Below are 23,767 nucleotides of genomic sequence, written 5' to 3'. Positions count from 1 at the left end.
CTTTTCAAAAATATTTTTTCACGATTTATGGCGTTATAACTTTATTTTCATTAAGGCATATAATACCAGGACTAAAAATAGCTGTTTAGATGTTGTTTTGTCTTCAAAGATCTGTGTACTCCAAGACAATTTGCAGTCTTATTTTCATCAGAAACAAGAAAAGTGTTTGCTCTGTTATGAGAATTTAGAGACCAAAGTGTTAGTTTCGAGAAGCAGCTTTGAGTTACTGTCACTGCAACTACGTGTGACTCTGCATTACAAATTAACCCCGCAGAAAATCAGACTAACAAGAGAGAGGACTCCTGGCCTCATAAATGTGATTTTAATGATGTCGATTATGTGGTGGTGTTTTGCTTTGTTTCTTAGTAACAACTTTAACCGCCATATCTGCTTTTGTTGAAAGCATGTACAGTTTCACATACAAATACTGCATACTGAAAAATCCACAAAGAAGTTGAAGAGTCTTTGTGATATGGGGAGGACCTCATGGATAAGACTTTGTCGCCATCAATAGGTAAAACACAAAACTGCAGCTCTCTACATGAGGAGGAGTAGAGAGACTTATCATACTGCGTTTGACCAGCAAATGAGCATTGAGTGATGCATTTGTTTCTGCAAAGTCAGGTTCCTTTTTAAGCACTTGAGTTATTGGATACTTTGTAAAGTGTACTGGGGCCACAGATATTGAACTATTTCCCAGTTACTGAAGGGGTATTTTAAAAGTAAGTGTATTCAGCTTGCGCTACCTTGGTAGCCTCTAACAGAATCTGTGTTTTAGGATTCTCTCCTTTGTCCTTTAATTGTATCTTCACATGTCTGCTTAAGCACTTGTTCGCCGTAGAAAGTGAACGTATTACTTTCATCTGTTTATGAGCTGCGTTAAACCATCATTTCCAGACTCTGCTGTTTCATAATAATGCCCTTTAATGTCAAAGTTACAATACTTCCATGTTAGAAATTCCAAGGAAATGTCTCTCCTTTGACTTCTAGTCCCAGCCACAGATCAGCCAGCTTCTTTTAAGAACTGTGACAATGACTTCAGATTTGTAGTGCTGAAAAGACATGAATGCATGGGAATACCAAAATTAATACATAACAAATGTACTGAGAAAAGGGAAATTTGGAGTTGGACTTCAAACTTTGAAAGATAATCAATGTATATACTGATGGATTATAGCCAATGGCAAAGGGCATATACATATACACATACACATTAACCATACATGTTACATATTATGGTCTATATTGACTGTAATTAAAATAAGGTCAACCTCTGTGAGGTACTTTTAAGGCAAAGGCAAAGGCAAATTTATTTGTATAGCACCATTCATACACAGAGCAATTCATAGTGCTTTACAGAGGTAAAGAGAGAATTGAACGTTAGAATCAGCTTAAAATCGAAAACGTGAATTGAAACATTCAAAACTCATTAAAAATCAATAAAACAGTTTAAGATCAATTCAACAGCAGACAAATCAATATTAACTCAATCCATTAATACCAAATCACCCAGATCAATCCCAAATCAATACTATAAGAAGGCTACAGTAAACAGCAGTGTTTTCAGCCCTGATTTAAATGAGCTGACAGTTTGTGCCCCCCTCAGAGTTTCAGGGAGTTTGTTCCACAGGTGTGGACCACAGAAGCTGAAAGCAGCTTCACCCTGCTTGGATCTGACCCTGGGGACACTGAGTAGACATGGTCTCTGATGACCTGAGGGGTTTTACATAAATTATGACCCGCAAAAAGGTCCTGAGTAACAGAAATATGTCCACCACACAAGGGTTAACCAGCAGGCTAGTTGAGAATTCAATTTCTCTTTTTCTCTTTTGTCTGTGAATATTCAGATCAGAGTGACACTTAAGTGCTGTGTGAGTGATAAAATGCTAAAGCATTTAAGGTGGACAAGTGTTGCTTTGTAATAAAGTGTCACATTGCCCCAAGTTGAGCGAACACACCATCTTTTTTGGGAAATACACTTTGAGCCCTATTTTAAGCATGGTTCAAGCTGGCTCTCAGTCAGGCGTGACTGCTAGGTTCAAGCTGATGTATTTGACGTTTTCTCAACAAGTGCCCTGCCCTTTAACTACCAAATGGACTTGTGCCCTACTGTGCAGACAGGTGTTTAAGTATTCCAGTAAGGCATGGTCTGGCACAAGCATGGTGCACTGCTATTTTGGAACACCAGAAAGGGGTGGCATGGTGGTGCAGTGGTTAGCACTGTTGCCTCACAGCAAGAGGGTTCTAGGTTGGAGCCCCAGCTTGAGCACGGGATCTTTCTGTGTGGCGTCTGCATGTTCTCCCTGTGCCTGCGTGGGTTCTCTCTAGATACTCTGACTTCCTCCCACAGTCCAAAGACATCAAGAGGGGACTAGGCTGATTGAATACTCTAAACTGACCGTAGGTGTTACTGTGAGTGTGAATGGTTGTCTGTCTATATGTGTTTGCCCTGCGATGGACTGGCGACCTGTCCAGGGTGAACCCTGCCTCTTGCCCGAAAGCTGCTGGGATAGGCTCCAGTCCCCCTGCGACCCTGAACAGGATAAGCGGAAGAAAATGGATGGATGGATGGATGGATGGATGGATGGAACACCAGAAAACATCTGTGTCATTGAACAAGAAGAGTCTGGTCTTTGGTCTGGTCTTATGGGTGAAGTGCTACTTGAAGGGTGCATTACAATGCAATTCTATTGATGCCCAACAACATGGAAACATTGGCCACCATGATCACGTATCCTTTACCAAAATGAAGCTGATCATGTCCCAGACGCATTTTGCAAGCGCAGCACCTTCCACCAACCACCTGGTGTCATAGATTGTAATAGGGCCTTTAGTAGCCATAATTTTTAGTGTCAGACAATCAAATTGATACTTTTCTCTCCTCTGTGGTGCATTTCAGAGCTCTAGACACCTACCAGATGTCCAGTTTAGCTGCTATGACGCTAGCAGTGGGACAGTGTGAAGACATCTCAAATGTCAGACAATATACTTCAATAGATGTTTCTCCAAAGATTTATTTTTTCAAACAAAGAACTCTGCTTCACCATCTAAGTCATAATTCATGTGAGAATTGTCTTCTAAATTCTAAATGATCCCCACAACAATAGTTGTCAATTGCATAACTACATATTCACATAAGAGTTCTCCCTCTCAGTCCATAGTTTCACATAGTTCATAAGTAAGCAGAATGTTGACAGGAATCTCTTGATACAGTGATACAGGAATTACTGACTAACTATCCAAGTTGAAGTACCGTACACACAGCGAAGGTATCACATCGGTCAATAAATGTGAATGTTCAAGTACTGTTTATCCGGAGCAACAGCAGCTGCTCCGTTTAGTCCCAGTTAATGTCAGGTCGGGCTTGTCCTTACCAATATGGCGGCGATGCTGCCACCATGAGTGACGTATAATTGTAGCAAGTCGAAGCAGTCAATGCGGCGTCTTCGAGGATTTTTACGACAATTCACATCGGAAGTTGTCAGATGATGCCGGCTTGCACACGAATTTGGGCATGGGCTTTCTCCACTCTGGAGTGTGTGTGCAGAAGGAGCCCATCTGTCCCCCGTTCCAGCGGGATAGCTTATCATTCCGACTGCAGTCGTGTTTTGCGAATTACTAGAACGTTTAACCGTGTAACTCCCACAACCAGAATAGGCCTGGACCTTACTTCCAAATTCAATTCTGTTTTGGGGGTTCGGTCGTGTAGTAGAGTCAGCATGTCCACTGAGATGTCCCAAAGGATGGTGTGGGTCGACCTGGAGGTAAGTCATGGTGGTCACACGAGCATGCAGCTATGTAGTCAACGGAACCTCCTGTCCCTTCATGAAAGTTCCGGGGCTAGTTGGGGTTAGCTAATGCTACAGCAAGCAAATTACGGTCGAAGAGTTGAGATTATTCTCCTCTTTTGTTATGTTCCAGCGTTACCGAGGAATCACCGGCACATGTAGAACTATCCAGGGGAGCTCCGGTGTATTAACGTCAGCACGCGCATGCCCGATACATACACTCTCGGGGCTGCTGGGTCCATGTTAACACCAGCTCCATCAGTGGCCGATGACACAGCTGTTGTAAACCTGTTCAGATCTTAATGAGTGAACCGTCTCGGAGATGATGACAGCAGGTCCTGTCTCTCTGTGTGGAAGTCAGAAGTTCATAGATGTAATGCTGGCGTGTAGCAGTGACCTGAGCTGCAGGAAAAAATATCTCCTTGGTTGCGAGAGTTCTGCAATTGATGCGTGTGTTTTGTAGATGACAGGTCTGGACATTGAAAGGGACCAGATCATTGAGATGGCATGCCTTATTACAGACTCTGACCTGAACATTATGGCTGAGGTAATGACTTCTCATTGTAAACAACAGTGAACTGCAGAGGTCGCTTTCTTTCCTGGTCTGAGTTGAACAAGTGTGTTGTTGGTCTCCTTCCAGGGCCCCAGTCTGATCATTAAACAGCCTGATGAGCTGCTGGATGGCATGTCCTCTTGGTGTAAAGAACATCATGGCAAGGTAAGGTAGAACAAGCAGTGAGAACCAAACACTGCTGTGGACTGGTTGCATCTAGAAATCATTTCACACCTCAGACCACCTTCTAATAAGATGTTAAATGAAGAGTAGATCCTGTGAACCCTGCCCGCTGGAGGGGGAGGGCAGTTACACATGATGCCTATTTGGAAATGCAAGGCATGATAAAATCTCAGCTGCCATCTGATAAGAAAACATATTGCTTTATATTGGAAATAATGAACTTAAAATCAAAGTTGTTCACTGTTTCTTTTCCTATTACATCAGTGTCTGAGTGATGGAGGAGGTCAGGGTGATCTAGTACATGCTACATGCTCTGAACTCTATAGACATCGATACACTGAGGTCTGAGCAGACCAACAGAACATGATCCCTCGTTACCATCACGAGAGACTTGAGACTCGGGGTCAGAGACTTGAGACTTGACTTGGACTTGAGCTCAAAGACTTGAGAGCATCTCTGGTGCAGATTTCAAAATGCCACACTGATCAGAGGGCCCCTCTCACCCCTCCACCAATCTCCTTTCCTGCCATCTGGTGGATGGTACAAAGTTCCACCGGCTGGAAGAACAGCCACAAGAACTCCTTCACCCCCTCTGCAGTAATCACCTGGAGCACTTTAATATGGACACTGCTCATTTACCTGTCCTTATCAGTTGCTGTCACTTTATAATGTACCTGTGACATTTGTTTTAAAGGGGTTTGAATTGAGTGCATTATTGAGCGTTGTCAAAGCAGAATGTCTGTCACAGTTGGGCAAATAAAGTCTATGTGTCCAAGTGTCAGCAGGATAGAGCAGGCAGCTCACAGGGAAGTTCTCAACAAATTTTGCCCAGCAGCTTTGTGAATGACTGAAGATGCAACACTTGCTTACATCGGGAGCCATAGGGGGTAGGGATGGGTACAACGGATCAATGATCGATAATTGATTAAGAATTTTGTTGATAACTCGATATTTAATCTATCAAAGGAGGCTGTGTTGCATCAGGTAATTTCTATTTTTAGTATTTAACTACTTGAAGGAGACAGACGAAGGAACCGAAACGCTCTGCTCCCTTCTACCTGAAAGGTTTGGTGTGGGACCACCACGGAAATAACAACCAAGTTCATTGTAAACACTATTGATAATAGCCCCAATAATGTACCACTTGAACAACATATCCCCATCCCTACATGTTCCTCGTCTCAACCTTGCATCACATCAGTGTTAGCACAGAGTAGCTGCAATGTTAAACAGGCAGGGAAAATTATCCAAGGGATCTGTGGATTATTGAGATGAATGTGCAGCCCATAAGTATCGTTGAGGGCAAAGAGTTTCAAAATCGGATGCATTTAATTGGTCCTGCATACAGCATTCCCATATGACACACTATTGCCAGACTTGTTGAAACTCACAATAAAGAATGAAGGCAGGAGCTGTTAAATAAGTTAACCAAGGCTGAGAAAGTCACGCTAACCAAACAGCAGGCAGACAAATGGAGCAGACCCTGGCTATGTGTGGGTGCAACCATCTGCTTCGACTCATCTGAGTGAAAGAGTGCAGCAAAAGAAGGGACTGATGGAGAGAAAGAATAAAAACACATGTATCAATCTGATTTCATAGTTCTGAAACCATAATATTGGCACATCATAAAACAATCTTGTTCTTTAACAATGACCCATGTGCCTCATGGCTACAACCCAGCAATGTGGCAGCAGAGGCCACTAATATCTCTGCAAAAAGAGACATTTCACATTATCTCTCAGCATCAAGTTGTTATTGTTGTCCTAAGCTACCTTAATTGTGTCTCAGTCAGGACTGACCCAGGCTGTGCGGGACAGTAAAATCACCCTTGAACAAGCACAGTATGAATTCCTGTCCTTCATCAGACAGCATACCCCTCCCGGACAGTGTCCCCTCGCTGGTGAGTTATACGTTTGCTCCGTCAGAAGAGGTGTGGTTTTCCTAATTCACCTCTTACCGGCATGTCCCATGATCACACTCTGCACAGGAAACTCTGTGCATGCGGACAAGAGGTTCCTGGACAAGTACATGCCACAGTTTATGTATCACCTCCACTACAGAATCATTGACGTCAGCACCATCAAGGAGCTCTGCAGGTCAGTTGTGACTGTGGACTGTTTGAACCTTTCTCAGGCAGAGACTTTGTTCCTCTCGGTGTTCTTTTTCACATGAATATTTTCTCAGCCTCCTGTTGAAAGCCAGTCTGTAATAGCAAGATAGTTTTCCTGCTCTGTTTTGTCTGGCCCACTGAGTATTTCTCCTGGCTTTGATGGTTACTCATGCCCATCTAATGGTCTTCTTTGTTGTTCATCAGTTTGCATGTCAAAGACCCAGTTTTAATATTGCAATGACTTGAGTAGCTTTTGTATTAAATGATCAGCATCTCAGAAGAATTCCAAAGGTGAACATAAATGGAGATCACTGGTTTCTCTAGACGGTGGTTTCCCGAGGACTACAAGAAGGTGCCTCAGAAGAAAGCAACCCACAGGTAAGTGATGACTCATCACAGACACACCTAGACTGACTGCTTATATGTACTGGGGACAAAGAATAGCAAAAAAGGAAGGGATTCATTGAATGGTTTCAAGTCTAAATTAATTAATTTAGTAACCAAATGTGACTTCATGTATTTAACTTTTCAAGGTAAACAGATCTGGTGAGTGGTTTCCCTTGATGAGAAGCTTAAGGTTTCCTACCATTCTGTCTGCACTGGGGTAACCTCCTCAACCCCGTGGAGCTTCCACTTGTTTCTTCATGAGCCATCATCTGAAGGATCACATTGTCATTTACTTGTGAACGTTTGGATCTTATTCTGATATTCCTTCAATTCTGCTTAAAAAAGTCCTGGGCTCTCATTTAAAAACTGCACAAAAAAAGCTGACAGATGGTGTTTGGATGAAACACAGAAGTGGCGTGTGCACAAAAAATCTCGATTTATGAAACAGCAGGTCCTACACCTGATTGCCTTTCATAAACCAGTCTACTGTTAAATGTGCACAAGTGAAATCTGCCTCACATCCCGCATGGACACGTCCACATGCAGTCTTTCATGGTCAATGTAAAGCAGCTGCTGAATATTAAATGAAAAGGGGATCACGCATCAATGCGAGCAGGTGTCTCCGTAGTAGTCATGTGTTTACAGAAATCGGCCTGATGACATCACGCTGTAACAATTTGACTGCATCAGTCGCCATATTTAAAAATGGAAGTTTGAAGGCGAGTCATTTTTATGTTTAGCTTTGTTGTGGTTAACTTGGCTGCACTGTGGTAAGAGAAGAGTGTCACAATGCAGAACTGTTAGTGGCTTTATTTAAACTCTTGGTAAGCGACACAATCCATAGCCGTATGGTGAAGAATGAGCAGTAATGTCGCTGGGTTTCGGGTGTATCTTTAATATGATTATGAGGAGCGCCAGGGCTGTCTTCTGTGCTGGTGGTAATAACAGCCAGAAAGCAGTAGTTGTTATGTTCAGTCTCGGATTGTCAGAGACATAACATGAAACAGTCCTCCATCTTCCCCAGCTCTCAAGCAGCCACAGAATCAAAAAGTGCTCAGTGTAACAAAGTAGTTCCAGCTACATCAAAGGAAAAACATTGACTTGTCTTCAGGATGAGCCTGAACCTAATAAATGGAATAGTTGGAACTCAAAGCAACCAATCTGACCGAAGAAAGTAACGAAACCAACACACAAAACACTTACCTCCCCTACTAAGCATGAGAGAACAGGATGGCCCTATTCTCCAACAGAAACTATTAGAATTAAAGCATCAAGCAGCATTGAACGATGAGCAGCGTTCGCACCCTCGCGCACGTTGGGGTGCGGCTCAGTTGAAGGGCTTCTGTCAAGGGCACGTAGATGTTTTCAGACCTAGACTAACAACTCTGACTTTGGTTTACATTGTAAGGTACAACGTGGCACAGCAAATTTCAGGGCTTACTGAATCCAAACATTTTGAGTTATTACAAAGTTTTTAACAACACTTGTTCAGCACAGTGTCATGAATCATGTATTTAAGTTTGAAGGCCATTAATACCCTAGGCGCATTTGTACCTTCACATGCATATTGTGGACTTCCTGTTGGGTTTAGGTCAGGGGTGTTAGCATATGATTTGTAGGTTTGATGAGATGAATTATTGAGTTTTGGTTTGATGTCTCTACGACATTCCGACACTCCGTTGGCGCCCCTTTTTAGATACCTTGGTGGTGCTGTGGAGCACATTTTGGCACACTGGGGGGTTAATTTTGACATTTAATCAAATTTTTCAACCGACCTGATATGCGTGCCAAATTTGGTGAGTTTTTAGGGGGTCAAATTGAGATACAAAGTGGCAGTATAATAAGAGAAAGAAAGAAAGAAATGAAACACATTGCTCTGTACTTGTTTTTCTTTTATTGTCCCTGTAGCAATTGGGCTGTGCTATATTATCGTCTAATGTATATTATTCACTCTGCATGTATTTATTACACGAGCAGCTACATTCCACAGGTCAGCTTCTGAATCCCAGTACCGGGCGCTAGGGGCTCCCACATGGCTTTCATTACTTCATCTTAAATCTCTCATTTTGAGTCTGTTTATACTATTGTATGTACTTACTGTAACATAATGCACATACTCTACATACTGTACTTATTTACATATTTCATAATTGTTTACTATGGTTGATATACATTGTTGCACAGTTTATATATTTCACATACATTCTTATTTCCTATTTTTCATTTAGTATAGTTGAGCATATAGTGTACTTATATTTTTACGTTTTACATTATGTAACATATTTCTTATTACTGATTTTTACATTTTTAACATTTTTTAGCGTAGTTCTTTTTCTATTCTATTGATCTACAATGGGAGCAACTGCAACTGACTTAATTTTCCCACAGGGATCAATAAAGTATTCTGAGTCTGAGATACAATAGGGTCTTCACTCCCTTTGAGGGCTCAGGCCCAAACTAATGATAAACACAAGCTGACTCCTGCAAAGTAAGGAGACAATTGGGAGTGGAGATGGGTGAGGGAAATGGCCCCCAAGGGAGCTGACACCGTCTTTGACCATCATGGAGCCAGCCCTCTCCTGCAGCAGTCAGTCACCAGCCCATCCTCAGCCACACTCGACCAATCCTGGGGACACCACCACAACATACAGACAAAATATGACAACGATCGTAACATAATAGAGCAGCTTTTACTCATATCAAGATGTTCTCCATACTTCAAATCCAACGGGGTTTATGGAGCAATTCAACACAGCAAACTACAAATGCATGTGCAGAACACTTTTGGTTATGTATGATATTAAATTAAATCGGTGAGGTTAATTATACAGTCTGTCATAAATTCACAACCTTACTCAGTGCAGCCATTTTCCCTCGTCAATATCTTCGTAGGCTGTGGTCAGAACTTCCATGGAGGGCAGGACATTTTGCTGTCCGCTTTGTTTCTTTATATATATGTACTTTCTTCTGTGTTTGCTTCGTTCATAAATGAGGTCCCCCGGACACTGTTAGGTATTTTATTCATAAGGAAAAGCCCTCTGATCAATGGCCATGTCACTACTTCATTTAAACTTGCTGTCATTCACACATGAAAAGAAAAAATTTCAACAAAGGTCATTTGTTTTTCCGAAATTCCTGGAAAGGACTTTTTTTTTTTCCTCAGTTAGCTTTTGTACAAATTTCAGGCTTAAGGATGGAATTTAAAAGACACTTTGAAAATAGAGGCTGAAATATTATCTTTGAGCACACAAACATATGTTTATGTACATAAAATCATACTTTCCATTTCAGAGCCTTGGAAGACATAAGGGAGAGCATTAAAGAGCTTCAGTTCTACCGAGCCAACATCTTCAAAGCTTCAACGGAGGAGAAGAAGCGCAAGATGATAGAAAGCAGAGACAACAACATAGTCAGTTCAAATGAATGAGACTATGGAACGACAGTGGCGTTTCCAGGAGGAAGCAGATAAATCATGCAGTGTGATTCATGCCAGTGCATTCACTGAACATACCTTCTGTTGTATTTAGCTTTATCATGATCATTTGTTGCACTACTGTTCCAATATTAAGGTTTTATTAAAGGAGCGACATTCTATTCAAAGTCTAATTAAAAGAAACCTATTTTTCAGTTTAAAAGAGAGACATTTACATTGATCTGTAGTCTGAGAATAACATTTCATTTACTCTTGTTTTTAAAATGAAGCCAAATAAACCCAGTGGTCCAGCCCACTTGTCCTACTTTGTTCACCCACATAAATGACTGTTGCGGTTCACACAGAGAACTTTGTTATACCACCTCTTGTTAGCATAAAACGATTAAGTTCTACTACTTAAAAATCATGCATATGACGTTTCCCCTCTTTCTCTAAGTCTGAATACAACTGTAAATCAATGGTCTACCGCAGCAAACTTCAAGTCGGAGTTTATATCGCTGTGACTCCTCCTACCAGACTACTGAGCAAATGCTTGGCTAGAGCTCTTAAAGATATTTTCTCCATCCTGCAACACTTCCCTAAGACTCCAGAAGACAGAAAGAGCCTGCCCCGTTTATTTAACTTGAAACTGTTTAAAAACATCTGTTAATAGACTCATTGCTTTGTCTAATATGATCCACGTCTTCTTTATCTAGCCGTATGCTTAGTAATCCACAAACGCTTTGCTTTTAGCTATACGCTAACTATATACTAACTAGAACACTTCCTGTTTGGTGCTACTGTGAGTCAGCGTGAATGAGTGGGCTCAGCTGAATTACAAGCTGGGTCCAATGGTCATTCACGCTGGTGAATAGTTATTTTTTTGTCAAATCAAAGTGTTTGCATCACTGAACATACAGTTGGATAAAGAAGACATGGATTGTACTGAACAATGTGCTTGTGTATTGGTAAACACACTTTATTGGACAGTGTTTGGATTAGCAGCCTTAGGCACTCCTTGTTTTTCGCTTTCTTTTTCTTTTTGTATGTATTCTTTTATTTTCTTTTTCTGGTTTAACAAAAGAAACATGATATACAAACAATATGGCATAAATTGTTTTTTGAATCATACTCTGATCATGAACCCTCCCTACTCACAACCTACATTGGCAATAAATTACTGCAAATTTAGCCTTGATAGCTCGCTAGCAAAGTCAGCAAATGGGTTTCTTACTTGTCCAAAGACAGGCGGCTACTTGCATGTAGCTAAATCTTTTGATTCTTTTAGATTCCTCCAGTGAGCAAACGAATCCCAAAGAATCACTTGCGTTTCACCAAGCTTTTTATCCTTCCCCGTCTTATCTGTTGCTTGTTCTATAAAAGACCATTTTCTTTTTGCTGTATTTTCTTCTGGCTTTTTGGGATCCATGTTCATCCTCCTCCATCCAACAAGGTGATGATACCCGCTTTAGGCTTCCAGGTCTCAGCCTTTTGACGGACAGCTAAACTGCCCAATCAGGTGCATTCTGGTTTCGACTGTTGATGGACAGCTATACGAGCCAACCAATCTAGCTGGTAGGTAAATTTGTCCCTGCACCCCTTATGTATTAGGAATATTGGTGCTTCTTTTTTTAAAAATCATAGTTTATTGATTACCATCGAGACATCATGACAATTTCATGTATTATAACAAAAAGTAAATAGAAATCTGGGAGGCTACCCCTCCTTTAATGAAATCTGATATCACAAAGAACCAGGGGAGGTTTTACACTTACACTTTTTAGGTGATACTTTTTTTTTGTTGTTGTTGGTGATACATTTTCAGGTGAACAGGAGAAGAAAAGAGGACAGATTTGAGGACAGAGGGAGGCAGAAGAAAGCAGTGAAAGATAAAGTGAGATGTATAAAGTTTAGCTGGTAGGTAGAGAGGAAGAAAAGAGTGGGGAAAGACTTCTTTTGACTCCTTTTCTTCCTTCACTCAGGAGAGCTCGCCTGGTGTACAGAGAACTAGGTCCACATTCATACACTGCTGGTTTTTTTTCACCTGAAAAACCACATTTAGTCATTATTGGGAGCTTTGATATGCAGATTATTATGGGATGGATTCAAATGAAGCAGATGCGTCTGCTCGACATTCTGTGTACTCTTTGTTTGAAGCTCATGATGCCAAATCCATCCCCTTCCTGTGTTATGTAGTCATCAATGTTTGCCACTTTTGGGACACAGGAAGGGAAATTGGTCATCCTCTGTATTTGTGGTGTGATTGCAAATGATGACATGGCATGAAGAATTGTGAGAATAGCTGCTCTAAACAGGAAGAATTGACCATACACGCTTGAATAATTGACAGTGTTCAAGGGTGCATAGAGCTGGAGGCAGAGGGAGAATACTGTGTCATGATGAAGGGTGAAGTGCCAGTGCTGGCAAGGACATGGACAGCACAGCCTGGCTCTCACAGCCATATCAACAATAGAGTTAAGGATATGTGTCAAAGATAAATATAAGTATTTTATTGAACAACAACTAATCAAAAGGATAAGTACAACAAAAGAAAACATGGAGTGGGAATTCCTAATATCAGAAGAACTACATAAAGAACTAAGGATGGCGTATCAACAGACAGGGTGTCTTGTCTGCAAGGAGAGAGAGAGAAAGTGTTACTACATGCTACTTCCCTTGCAACAGAGGTCATCACCCCCCACACTGGGGCATGACAGAGAGCATCTGCTCGAACATTCTCTTTGCCTTTAATGGGTGTGATAGCCAAGCAGTGAGCCTGAAGGAATAACATCCCCTGGAATAACATCCACTGGATAAGACGCTGAGACGCTTTGGGCATGTTGTATAAATGACCATAGAACCAGAACCGATAAACGTCAAGCTGCTGAAGTGCTCAGATTAATGCAAGTGCTTCCTTTTCTATCGTTGACCTGTTCTGTTGTTATGAATTCAGCTGTAAAGAAAAGTAGCAAACTGGTTCATCAAGTCAGTCCTTCTCTCGCAACACAACTGCACACGCGCCCATGTGCCATCAACCTGGATTTGGAACGGCTCATTCAAATGTGGCACGGCGAGAACAGGAGCAGAACACAGGAGAGGTTTTACATTTACAAAGGCATTTTGGCAACGAGGGGACCACACTAACTGAGTTTCTTTTAAAGAGATCTGTTAGAGAAAAGTGAAGAAAAGTTCTTGCAGAAGCTACAGTAGTAACCTACTAAGCCCAAAAAACACAAACTTTTTTTTTTAATCATAGTTGGAACAGGACACTGAACCACAGCTCAGAACTTTGCATCAAACAGAGCACAGGCACACAAGACATGAGCGTCCCCCATGTGTTACTAAAAAAAAACGACATCCTCAAGATAAACAGTGCGACCTTCAAGACTGGACATATCCATACTCATAAACCTTTGAAAAGTCGCAGGCAGATTTCACCGTCCAAAACCCATTACCATGTACATATACAAAGCAGCTAATGATACAAATGCAGAGAATGAGCTGACAAGGGCAACAGCCAGTAACCCTTTGACAAATCAAATTTACTAACAAATTTCACTGTACTGTACTGACTTGATGTATGCAGTCTGGGTGTGTGAGAGGTGTGGTAAAGCCTATTAAATTATCAGAAGGACTACATGAAGAACTAAAGATGGCACATCACAGGATAGGTTGTCTTGCCTCCAAGGAGAGAGAGAGAGTGTGAGAGTGAGACTTATTGAGGCCAGGTTTTATAGGTTGGTGGCACCAGAACCAGGTGGCACCAGAGGCACAGATTGGAACTCCATGCTTGCTGCATGCTGCTTCTCATGCAACAGGGGTTTTCACAGTGGTATAGAGGTTTGAGTAGTCTGCTTTTGGAGGACAGCCCATCCAGGTTATACCCTGCCTCTTGCCCAATGTCAGCTGGGACAGGCTCCAGCCCCCTGTGACCCTTAACAAATAAGCAGTATAGAAAAGGGATGGATAGATGGATGCTTTTGGAAGCGTGCAGTGTAGCCATTGGACCACTGGATGGCATTGTGGACTTGAAAGTTTAAAGCCTATCCCAGCTCCCCTTGGACGACAAGCAGGGTTCACCCTGGACGGGTCACCAGTTCATCACAGGGCCAACACAGACAACCATTCACACTCACAGTCACACCGAAGGTCAATTTAGAGTATTTAATCAGCCTCGTCCCCTCTTGATGTCTTTGGACTGTGGGAGGAAGCTGGAGTACCTGGAGAGAACCCACGCAGGCACAGGGAGAACATGTAAAGTCCACACAGAAAGATCCTGTGCTCAAGCAGAGGCTCAAACCCTGAACCTTCTTGCTGTGAGGCGTGCAAGAGGGGACTAGGTTAATTGGTTACTGTAAATTGACCATAGATGTGGCTGTGAGGGTGAATGTCTATATGTGCTGGCCCTGCGATGGACTGCCGTTCCATCCAGGGTGATCCCCACCTCTCGCCCAAAGGCTGCTGGGATAGGCTCCAGCCCCCCTTCAACCCTTAACAGGATAAATGTTAGAAAACAGATGGATGGATAAAATGCAGAAAACAATGCTTATAGTGAAAAATGGTGTAGCGTATGTCCAGCAGAGAGCACCACTGCACCCCCCACCTTGTTTATTTTACCATTTCATTTTGGTCTTGAAACATTCATAAGACAATTTTTTTTTTTTATGAAGTAAATTCTTTGTATAAGAAATTAGCCTTTTACCTTTACACAATCGTATGGATACAAAATTGGTGCACAGTGAAATCTAAAAAGGGTCTATTTTCAGTCCAGCACAAAAAAATCCACAGTACTGGTTGAATTTATCAGTAATTGTGGATTTTTTTTTTCTCCTATCAAGTCAGCATCAGGGTCAAAACTCCCATATCAATCAAGCCAAAGTTAACAGACTAATTTATCCTCAGATGGTGCTTTTATATCAGCTGATGGCCTTGATCACATTCTGGAAACTAGCTGTCTCTGTACATTTTCTGATATACCTGCAGATGATCCCATCCCACGCAGTTGGGAGTGTGACTTCGCATATGACTAGCAGAGTCCTTGGGTCTTATTTATTGAGGCCGTGTACACCACTTCCAATCAAACAGAAGTGATTTATAAAGCAAACTTGACAAGAGAATGTACACAATGGTACGTAAACCCTGAGCCATGTGTACAAATATTTTGGTGATGGGAGAAAGTGACAAGCAGATGACAAGGTGGTGAACTGACTCCAGGTTCTCTTTGTTATCTTTAACCTCCAACACAGCACTATTTTTTGTTTGTAGTGAGACATAATTGTTCCATGAACACCTTTCAATTAGACATTATTAAAAGACAAAATCAATATAGAACCTAATAGAATTTCATTCAATATTTCATCAGTGGAGCAAAGAGAAGAGTGCTGGTCATTTATAATTGACTGGCAATTATATGGTGCATCAAAAAAATAGAAATGAAATTTAATGAGCAGGCTGTTATAATATTGTCTGATGCTGTTAACATCAGCAACGTCATCCTAGAGCTTTCGTGTATGAAATCACTGCATGGAAAAGAGAGAATGAAGTAGCACTCTGATCACCTTCATCCGTCTCAGCTTCATCACTTACACGTGGATTGCTACAACGTCCAAGTATGGAAATTAAGCCAGAGAGAGCTCTCCCACGCTTATGAGATTTAATGAGATATTATGTGATTCACTGTGGGCAGCCATTGGTGTCGTTCATTCAGTGTTCACGAGCTCCCATGCGTTGACCGTTTATGGTTGAATGTGGGAGTGTCGAGGGCGGGATGTGAAGCAGATTTCACATGTGCATATTTCCAGGTCGATTGTGATTTATAAAGGGCATTGATTGTAGGTAAGTATACCCACAATTTCATAGATCTGAATCTTGTTGATATATGCCATTTTTTCCATTTGTAGTTTTCAGTATGATTTGTAATGTTTTATAAATTAAACCCCTGGGAAATCAGATATCTGCAGCCAACGAGCCATCATCATTATGGGCCAAATAACTCATCATCGGGGTCCCTAATGAGGCAAGGGATAGTTCTTCATGGTATTTTTGCATCTTTTTAAACATACTGTTTACTACATAAATGTGAATGTGTTAATATTTCAGCATTGTGTCTTTGGTGCTTTAGCCTTAACTTCCTTATTTCATGCTTGACTGTTACATTCCCATCTGGGTTTTTAGTGATAGACTCGTTTTGGGCGTTCTGTTGTATTCTTGTGTGTTGGTTGCAGCTCTGCGCTTCCTAGTCAGTTCTTGTTATACTTTAAATCATCTATCTCTTGTGGCAGTTCCTCATATCATTCCACCCCTTTAAGATGAGTGAATCCTTTGCAGTTTGAATTTCTGACTTACTGGGAGCACTGTATGATGTATAGAATGAACTCTTACACGAGCGACGCACCCACAGCTCTCAAGGTCAGGCACCACACTTGCATGGCTTTTTCTGGTCTGCACAAATGCCTTCCTCGTGAGCAGTGACCTCATCAGCGCCACAGTCTGGGGTCATATTAATTTTGTAGTTCTTATCTTTGTAGTGTTTCTTGGGTTTCTTTGTTTTGTATTTTGGTTTGGTCTCATTAGTTAAGTTGATAAGTGATTTTGTGATCACTTCCTGTGTCTTAATTTGCTTTTTATTTCCTGTCTTTGTCAGTTTCACCCCTTTTTCAGTTAATCCTTGTGTCTTGTCCAATCATTCATTTTCATCGTTTACAGCATGGAAATAGAAATAGATGAGTTTCACATTTTAACATGAGTTTATTGTTTAACAATAAAAGTTTCACATGATAACATATGATTGATTTTAACTTAATAACATACTCTATTTTCACAGTATTTAAACATGTATACTTATCACATTATAACATGAAACTTTTTAACAATACATTATTTATTTTTAAAAAATGTGAAACATGTTAATGTGATAATTAATTTTTAGAAAATAAACATCACATTAAAATGTGAAACCTATGTGATAACATGGTACTTTATTGTTATAAAAGATGCATCAAGGTAAAACATGAAACTTGTCAAGTATAACATGATCATTTGTACTGCAATGACATGAAACTCATGTTTGAATAGATAAGCAATGTGGAGGAACTATTGGAATCTGCCACATTTATTTAATCTAATTAAGTTCCACCTCATACTTGGGTTGAGACGTGGTTAAACATGGTAGCTGATCTCATCATAAGTATTTGTAAACTGAGATTAATTTTACTTAACACAAGACTATACAGAGGGAAGAAGGAGTGCAACCCTCTCGAGGTAGCCTCACAGTGGAGGACTTTGCATGCCGCAATGAATGTAGGAGGCTGTCGGGGTTTTTATGCCCCTGGTAGGGTCTCCCAAGACAAGTGGTTCCTGGGGAGGGACCAGACAAAGAGTAATGCAAAAGACCCCAGTGATGAATTGGAATCTTGGGTCGAGTTTCTGTTGACCGGATGTACTTGAGAGTGCTCTGTCTGGGGATTCCCTTGTTCTACAGGGGCACTTCAAAGGTCACTTAGGTGACAATAGTGACACCTGGGGATGCATGATTGGGAGGGATGCCCCCCCCCCCCCCAACCATAACGAGCACCACGTTCAAGCATTAATGTGTCCACATGTGCACATAGCTGCCGTTCAACAATCAACCTTGTGGTCATGTCTTTGAACTTGCGATCAATGTCTTGGACACTCGGGTGAAGAGAGGGGTGAAAACGCATTTTGAGGGCCTAATGGGAATGTCTGGCTGAGTCACCTGTCAGAAGGAGTTTCAACTCCCACCTCCAGGAGAACTTCAACCAAGTTCCAAGGGAGGCAGCAGTTATTGAGTCCAAGTGGGCCATGTTCCATGCCTCAATTTTCCAGCCAGCAAATCAGAGCTGTGGCAGTAAGTTGCTCAGTGCCTGTCATGGCTGCAATCCCAGAACCTGCTGGTGGACATTGGCAATGAGGGATGCTGTCAAGCGGAAGAAGGAGTCCAATCAGGCCTTTTTGGCCCATGGGACTCCAGACGCAGCTGACAGGTATTGGCAGGTGAAGCAGTATGCAGCCTTGGCGGTTGCCATGGCAAAACTTTGGACATGGGAGGAGTTTGGCAAAGCCATGGAAAATGACTTCCAGAGGGCTTTGAAGAGATTCTGGACAACCATCCGCTGTCTCAGGAGGGGGGAAGCAGTGCACTGTCAACACTGTGTGGTGCAGGTGCTTTTTGCTGACGATGTGGTCCTGCTAGATTCATCAGGCTGTGACCTTCAGCTCTCGCTGGATCAGATCGCAGCTCAGTCTGCAGCAGCTGGGATAGGAATCAGCACATTCAAGTCCAAGTCCATGGTTCTCGCCTGGTAAAGGGTGTAGTGCCAACTTCAGGTTGGTGATGAGATCCTGCCCCAAGTGGAGGAATTTAAGTACATGGGGTCTTGTCTCGAAAGGCAAAGTTCTCTATTTACCAGTCAATTGACATTCCTACACTCACCTATGGTCATAAGCTTTGGGTAATGATCAAAAGGACAAGATTGCAGGCTGAAATGAGTTTCAGGTTGGCTGGGCTCTCCCTTAGAGCTAGGGTGAAAAGCTCCATCATCTGGGAGGAGTTCGGAGTAGAGGAGCTGCTCCCCCTTATTGAGAGGAGTCAGATGTGGTGGCTCGGTGGCCAGGATGCCTCCCAGATGCCTCCCTAGGGAGGTGTTCAGGGCAAGTCTGAATGGCAGGAGGCATCAGGGAAGACCCACGACATGTCTCTCAGCAGGCCTGGGAACACCTCGGAATCCCCTGTGAGGACCTGGAAGAAGTAGCAGGGGAGAGGGAAGTCTGGGTTTCTCTGCTCAGTCAGGATGGATGGATGGATTTTAAAATGTGATACTGACATTTTTTGCGTATTTACCTATGCACCGAACGCATTAGAAACATCCATATGCCTGACATGAAGATGACCGCGCATGCTCATTCTCATTTCACTCTTGATACATGGGAGCATGGACACAGGCTTCTGCCAAGTGAAGCAAAGCATTTTTTTCAGTGTCACAAATCAGTCGGATCTTTGAAAAAATGTGTTCACTTAATCATTGAGTGCTTGACTGGAGCTCCCCCTGATTCAGCTCATAATGATCGCTGGCAAATGGAAGTGTTGTTGATTTGTATTTTCAAAGTTTCCTCATTATTTTTCAGAGATAAGGTCAAGAATTACAACCATATCATAAAAAAATAGTGACCAAAAATCAAATAAAATTTTTTTTTAGTTCTGTTAGTACTTGTGCATGTAAGTACAACAGCAGTATATACAAATATACTACTGTTGTAACGTATTTGTTTTGCTGCTGTGGTAGGTAAACAAGTATTTTTCCTCCAGGCTGGGATCAGTCAAGTATCTACCTAGAGTAGAGATCTTTCAGTCTCCTCTCTTCACACAGGCTAGTCTCTACACTCTAATTATGTGCCAGCTGAACATTTAGGTGTATGTTCATCAGTATGTTATTAGACGGCGTTCCCAAGCTAACTCTCCGCTACACTTGCTGTTTGCTCAGGAGATACACACATTCTGTGAATCTAGTCACTTGGTCACAGCAGCTCTTCATGCTCAGTGCCTCATGCACAACTACAAGCACAACTAAACTGAGGTTGCAATGGATTGTTTCATTAAGTGATCGTTTTGTTTGTTGACCCAGAAGATTTGTTCATTAGTTCATACCCAGGAATATGTGCATCACAATTAAATGCAGAGTGCGGAAATGTGCTTGTTGTGACCTGGCAGACCACAGACCTACGTAGAATAACAAAAATGCAAATTAACATTGTAACATTTAGTGTCATGACATTGTATTGTGAGTGATTGTCGGAAGCTCTGGAGTTCCTTGAAGCCTTTAAAAAAAAGTCTTGACCGTTTTAACCTATTGCATCCAAACCAAATACTAACATGAGAAATGTGCAAAAAAATAAAAGCATTGCGTAATGATATCACAACAAATACTTGAAGACATGACGTATCAGTAGGACTCAATGAATTAGACATGAAGAAAATGTAAGACTGTATCAATGTGTGAATTATTTATTTGTTTCTTTTTTGAAAAACATGTCTGTACTGGAAGTGACATCCACCCGAGCTTGTAACACATCCATGTTAAATCATGATATGACTAAAATGTTTCTGTAGTGCTGTGGTTGCTATGTGACAACATAGATTTGTGTGTGAAAAAATGTAAACATCAAGTTGATGCAAATCAAGCCACTTTTGACCACAAGATGTGTTGTAATGGCAAAGTGGTGCTGTTCTTTACTCAGAAAAAGAAGATCGCGGCTGAAACATGGTTCTTGTATAAATATACAAAGTAAAGCAATAATGTTGGCAGCATATGGATTCGGCCACCAAGGGAGGAGATAAGTCAACTCAGAATGCCAGACAGAGGTTTCTTCATTTTATAATAATATTGTTAGATAAATATTGTCATGAAATTTTCACCATCACCAAGGTGTCCTGGTTGTTGCTCCAGCCCTTCTGCACACTGGGGGGCACTGTAGACTACCTCCAGCTTCCTCCATCGTGTGGAGTTGTCGTCTGACCTCGCACCAAACCCTATACTAGTAGCCCTAACTATTGCCAAAAAAAGACTTCCCTACAAACTGGAAATTCAAACAATCAAAACATATATCCTCTCACACCACATATATTCTACTGGAAACCCTTTTGTAATCCTTCAGATTATGATAATGAATGATGTTCAGCAGTAATCACATTTATGAGACTCTGAAGTTGATTAGAAAGAGTATTTACTGTTACAAAGCCATGTGAATACTGAATGCTGACGCGAGACTGCAATGCTGACTTGAAAAGAGTAATGATATTAATAATGTATGAGAGATGTGAAATAAATGGAAGTTTCCTTAAATGCCAGCCTGCAATGACGCTTTTACTCTGAGAAATATGTTTCATGCATCAGTGTTTGGATCTAAATTACAGTGAGAATGAGACCTGATGAACACATGAAAAAGTGTTAACATTTTTAAAACATAAACGTGTAGGAAATTGGGATTCTCCTTAGGGATAAGACTAAAGATTGAATTAATCTGAAGCTCATCCTCCAGTTCAAGTGGATTTGTTTTCTAAATTGAAGAAATTAAAAGGCATTTCTGAGATATTGCTGTTGTGTGAGTTGACCTTGACCTTTGAGTGTGAGGTTGATTGACGTGAAATAAATTAAAATGAATGATTGATCTTTATTAATATTGATCCAGCATCCTTCAAGTATACAATCTAATGAATGCCAGTTCTTACAATTTAGCATGACGATGGAACACTTTTAATAAGACAGTAAGGAGGAAGAATGCAAATAATAAAGAATGTTATAATCAAAATGAATAAATATAAAACTATCAAACAAAATATAAGTGCCAAAATGAACGTCCCTGAAACGACAGAACAAATTTGGAAAAAAAGGCAGGATTAACAAGACAGCGTGTACGTCGCAGGGATCGAACAAGAACTGATGCAGACATCCAAACTGAAGTACAAACTCATCCAAGAACCGAGTTAGATTTGTGTGAATATGTGTTTTGAATAGATGGACAAATTTATGTGGTTTTAATTGAAAACATTCCATTCACACTAGATTATCATCCTCTTGTTTTTGTTTTTATTTTATTTATGTTTTTAGATACAATTTGCTTGAAAAGGCTTGTGATTTGAGGGCTCTTTCAGTTCTTCAGGTATCATTAATCATATTTTTGAGGCCACAGTTCAAAAGTTCATATTCACTGCCGAGAGCAGGCAAAAGGGCATCACTGTATACAGTAAATACTGTGTAAAATACAATAAAGAACTTCTTTAAATATGCAAATGTAGAAGTTGAATATCATCTTTCAGTCTTCATCTTATCATGGTTCTAATGGTGGTCCCCCTTGAACATCCCTGTTGCATCTTTAATATACAGAGTATTTTTTTTCTGTAGATCAGTGGTTTGCACTGAAGTTTGCCCTTGGAATACAACTTTTAAGTCATCAGAAGTCTCTCATGAAACAATGCCTCTCTCTTTGGAAAGAATATCCAACAATTAAAGTCACATTACAGCTTTTCCTGATGAAATCGATCCAGTGTTCCAGCGAAAATTCAAAGAAACGTAATAACTATTGAGGTGGAATGGCTCTGAGGACTAAAAATAGAACAGGACTAAATGAAATGGGTCTACAAAACAAATGCAAAAGGTTAATATTTTTTCTGGCATCACCAGATGCATTATAGGTGGAAAGGTTTTTTTTTGGGGGGGGGGGGGATTTTTGATTTTTTAATCTCAAACTCATGCCTGGACTTACATTACATCAACAGTTTATGCCAACTTTAATTAGAAAAAGTCTTTTGATTTTTTGGGGTAATTATTTTGACATACAGTAAATTCAACCTCTGTTTCAACACTTTTCTGTTATGGTTCTGGTGCTTTTATTTTGGCAACTTGGTTTCCTGTTTCGGTTCTTGGTGTTGTGTGTTAAATTTCCTTTTGTCTCCAGGTTGCTCCCCTCCCCCGACGGCGTTGAGGAGTAATTGGCTTCACCAGCGGTGACACTCCTCAACGCCAGAGTATACTTATTACCCACACGGTACCTACTTGGCTCCCACTATTTGTGGTAAAGTTTGAGATCTCCGGTATAATTCCAGTGGCTATTTGTGTAACCCTTGTCTCTCCGCTTTTGTTTTTTCCAGCGCCTCCCCAAGCCCTCACCGCCCTGCACGTCCCCGTGGTCTCGTGTCTTTTTTCACTGGAACCCCTTTTGTTGGATGCACATTTTCACCTTGTGATTAAATCTTTGTTACCCCGACTGCTTCCGCTCCTGGGTCCTCCTAACTCTGAATGTCACACTTTTCATGCCCTTTCATGTATTGATGTCATGTATCATGAACAAATACAAAATAACAGCTGTACAAATCCCTACGATTATTTTCACTGTTTCAATTTTACTAATCATTAAAACAATGGCTGTATTGCTCTTTGATAACTCACATAAGCAGTGGATTTTACCTCCTGTTGATTGAAAATGCCTGACAAGAGTGGGCGCGGGATCCTGACGCAAGCCTGCTCTACACACCACTTCTTTGGCTGCATGTCACACACAAGGTAAATACACTGAGTTTGGACTTCAGTCAAAGTCCCTGCAAAAGGCAGAACATGTCCAACTTGATGACTCATCATGCATACAAAGAAAAAAAATTGCATGTTGAAACTTTGGATGGGGGGAAATTGTATGGTTTGTCTGTCATACTTGTTAGTAGTGGCACGGTGGTGCAGTGGTTAGCGCTGTTGCCTCACAGCAAGAAGGTTCCGAGCTCGGGCACGGGATCTTTCTGTGTGGTGTCTGCATGTTCTCCCTGTTCC

At 41.2% G+C, this 23,767-nt stretch overlaps 1 protein-coding gene across 1 annotated transcript; it reads left to right on the top strand.

Moving 5' to 3' along the window:
- Positions 1-3,429: 3,429 nt before the first annotated feature.
- rexo2 (RNA exonuclease 2) lies at positions 3,430-11,771 on the top strand. The gene is made up of 7 exons (XM_086227197.1): positions 3,430-3,764; positions 4,252-4,335; positions 4,429-4,506; positions 6,313-6,424; positions 6,512-6,620; positions 6,959-7,012; positions 10,313-11,771. Exons 1-7 carry the CDS (start codon positions 3,486-3,488, stop codon positions 10,446-10,448), a joined length of 852 nt encoding a protein of 283 aa, XP_086083323.1. The 5' UTR covers positions 3,430-3,485; the 3' UTR covers positions 10,449-11,771.
- Positions 11,772-23,767: the final 11,996 nt, after the last annotated feature.

This window comes from Aulostomus chinensis, chromosome 15 (genome assembly GCF_037954235.1).
Source record: "Aulostomus chinensis isolate RoL2024-O1b breed Wild chromosome 15, RoL_Achi_v1.0, whole genome shotgun sequence".
Lineage (NCBI taxonomy): Eukaryota > Metazoa > Chordata > Actinopteri > Syngnathiformes > Aulostomidae > Aulostomus > Aulostomus chinensis.
Note: the sequence above shows the minus strand (reverse complement) of the source record. Positions and strands in the feature narration are given on the sequence as shown.

Excerpts from the sequence above, each read along its gene's own strand:
- rexo2 (XM_086227197.1), top strand. The coding sequence starts at position 3,486 with ATGATGCCGGCTTGCACACGAATTTGGGCATGGGCTTTCTCCACTCTG. Across the intron at positions 4,507-6,312 it reads GTAAAGAACATCATGGCAAG|TCAGGACTGACCCAGGCTGT; the intron begins GTAAGGTAGAAC and ends ATTGTGTCTCAG. Across the intron at positions 6,621-6,958 it reads ACCATCAAGGAGCTCTGCAG|ACGGTGGTTTCCCGAGGACT; the intron begins GTCAGTTGTGAC and ends TGGTTTCTCTAG.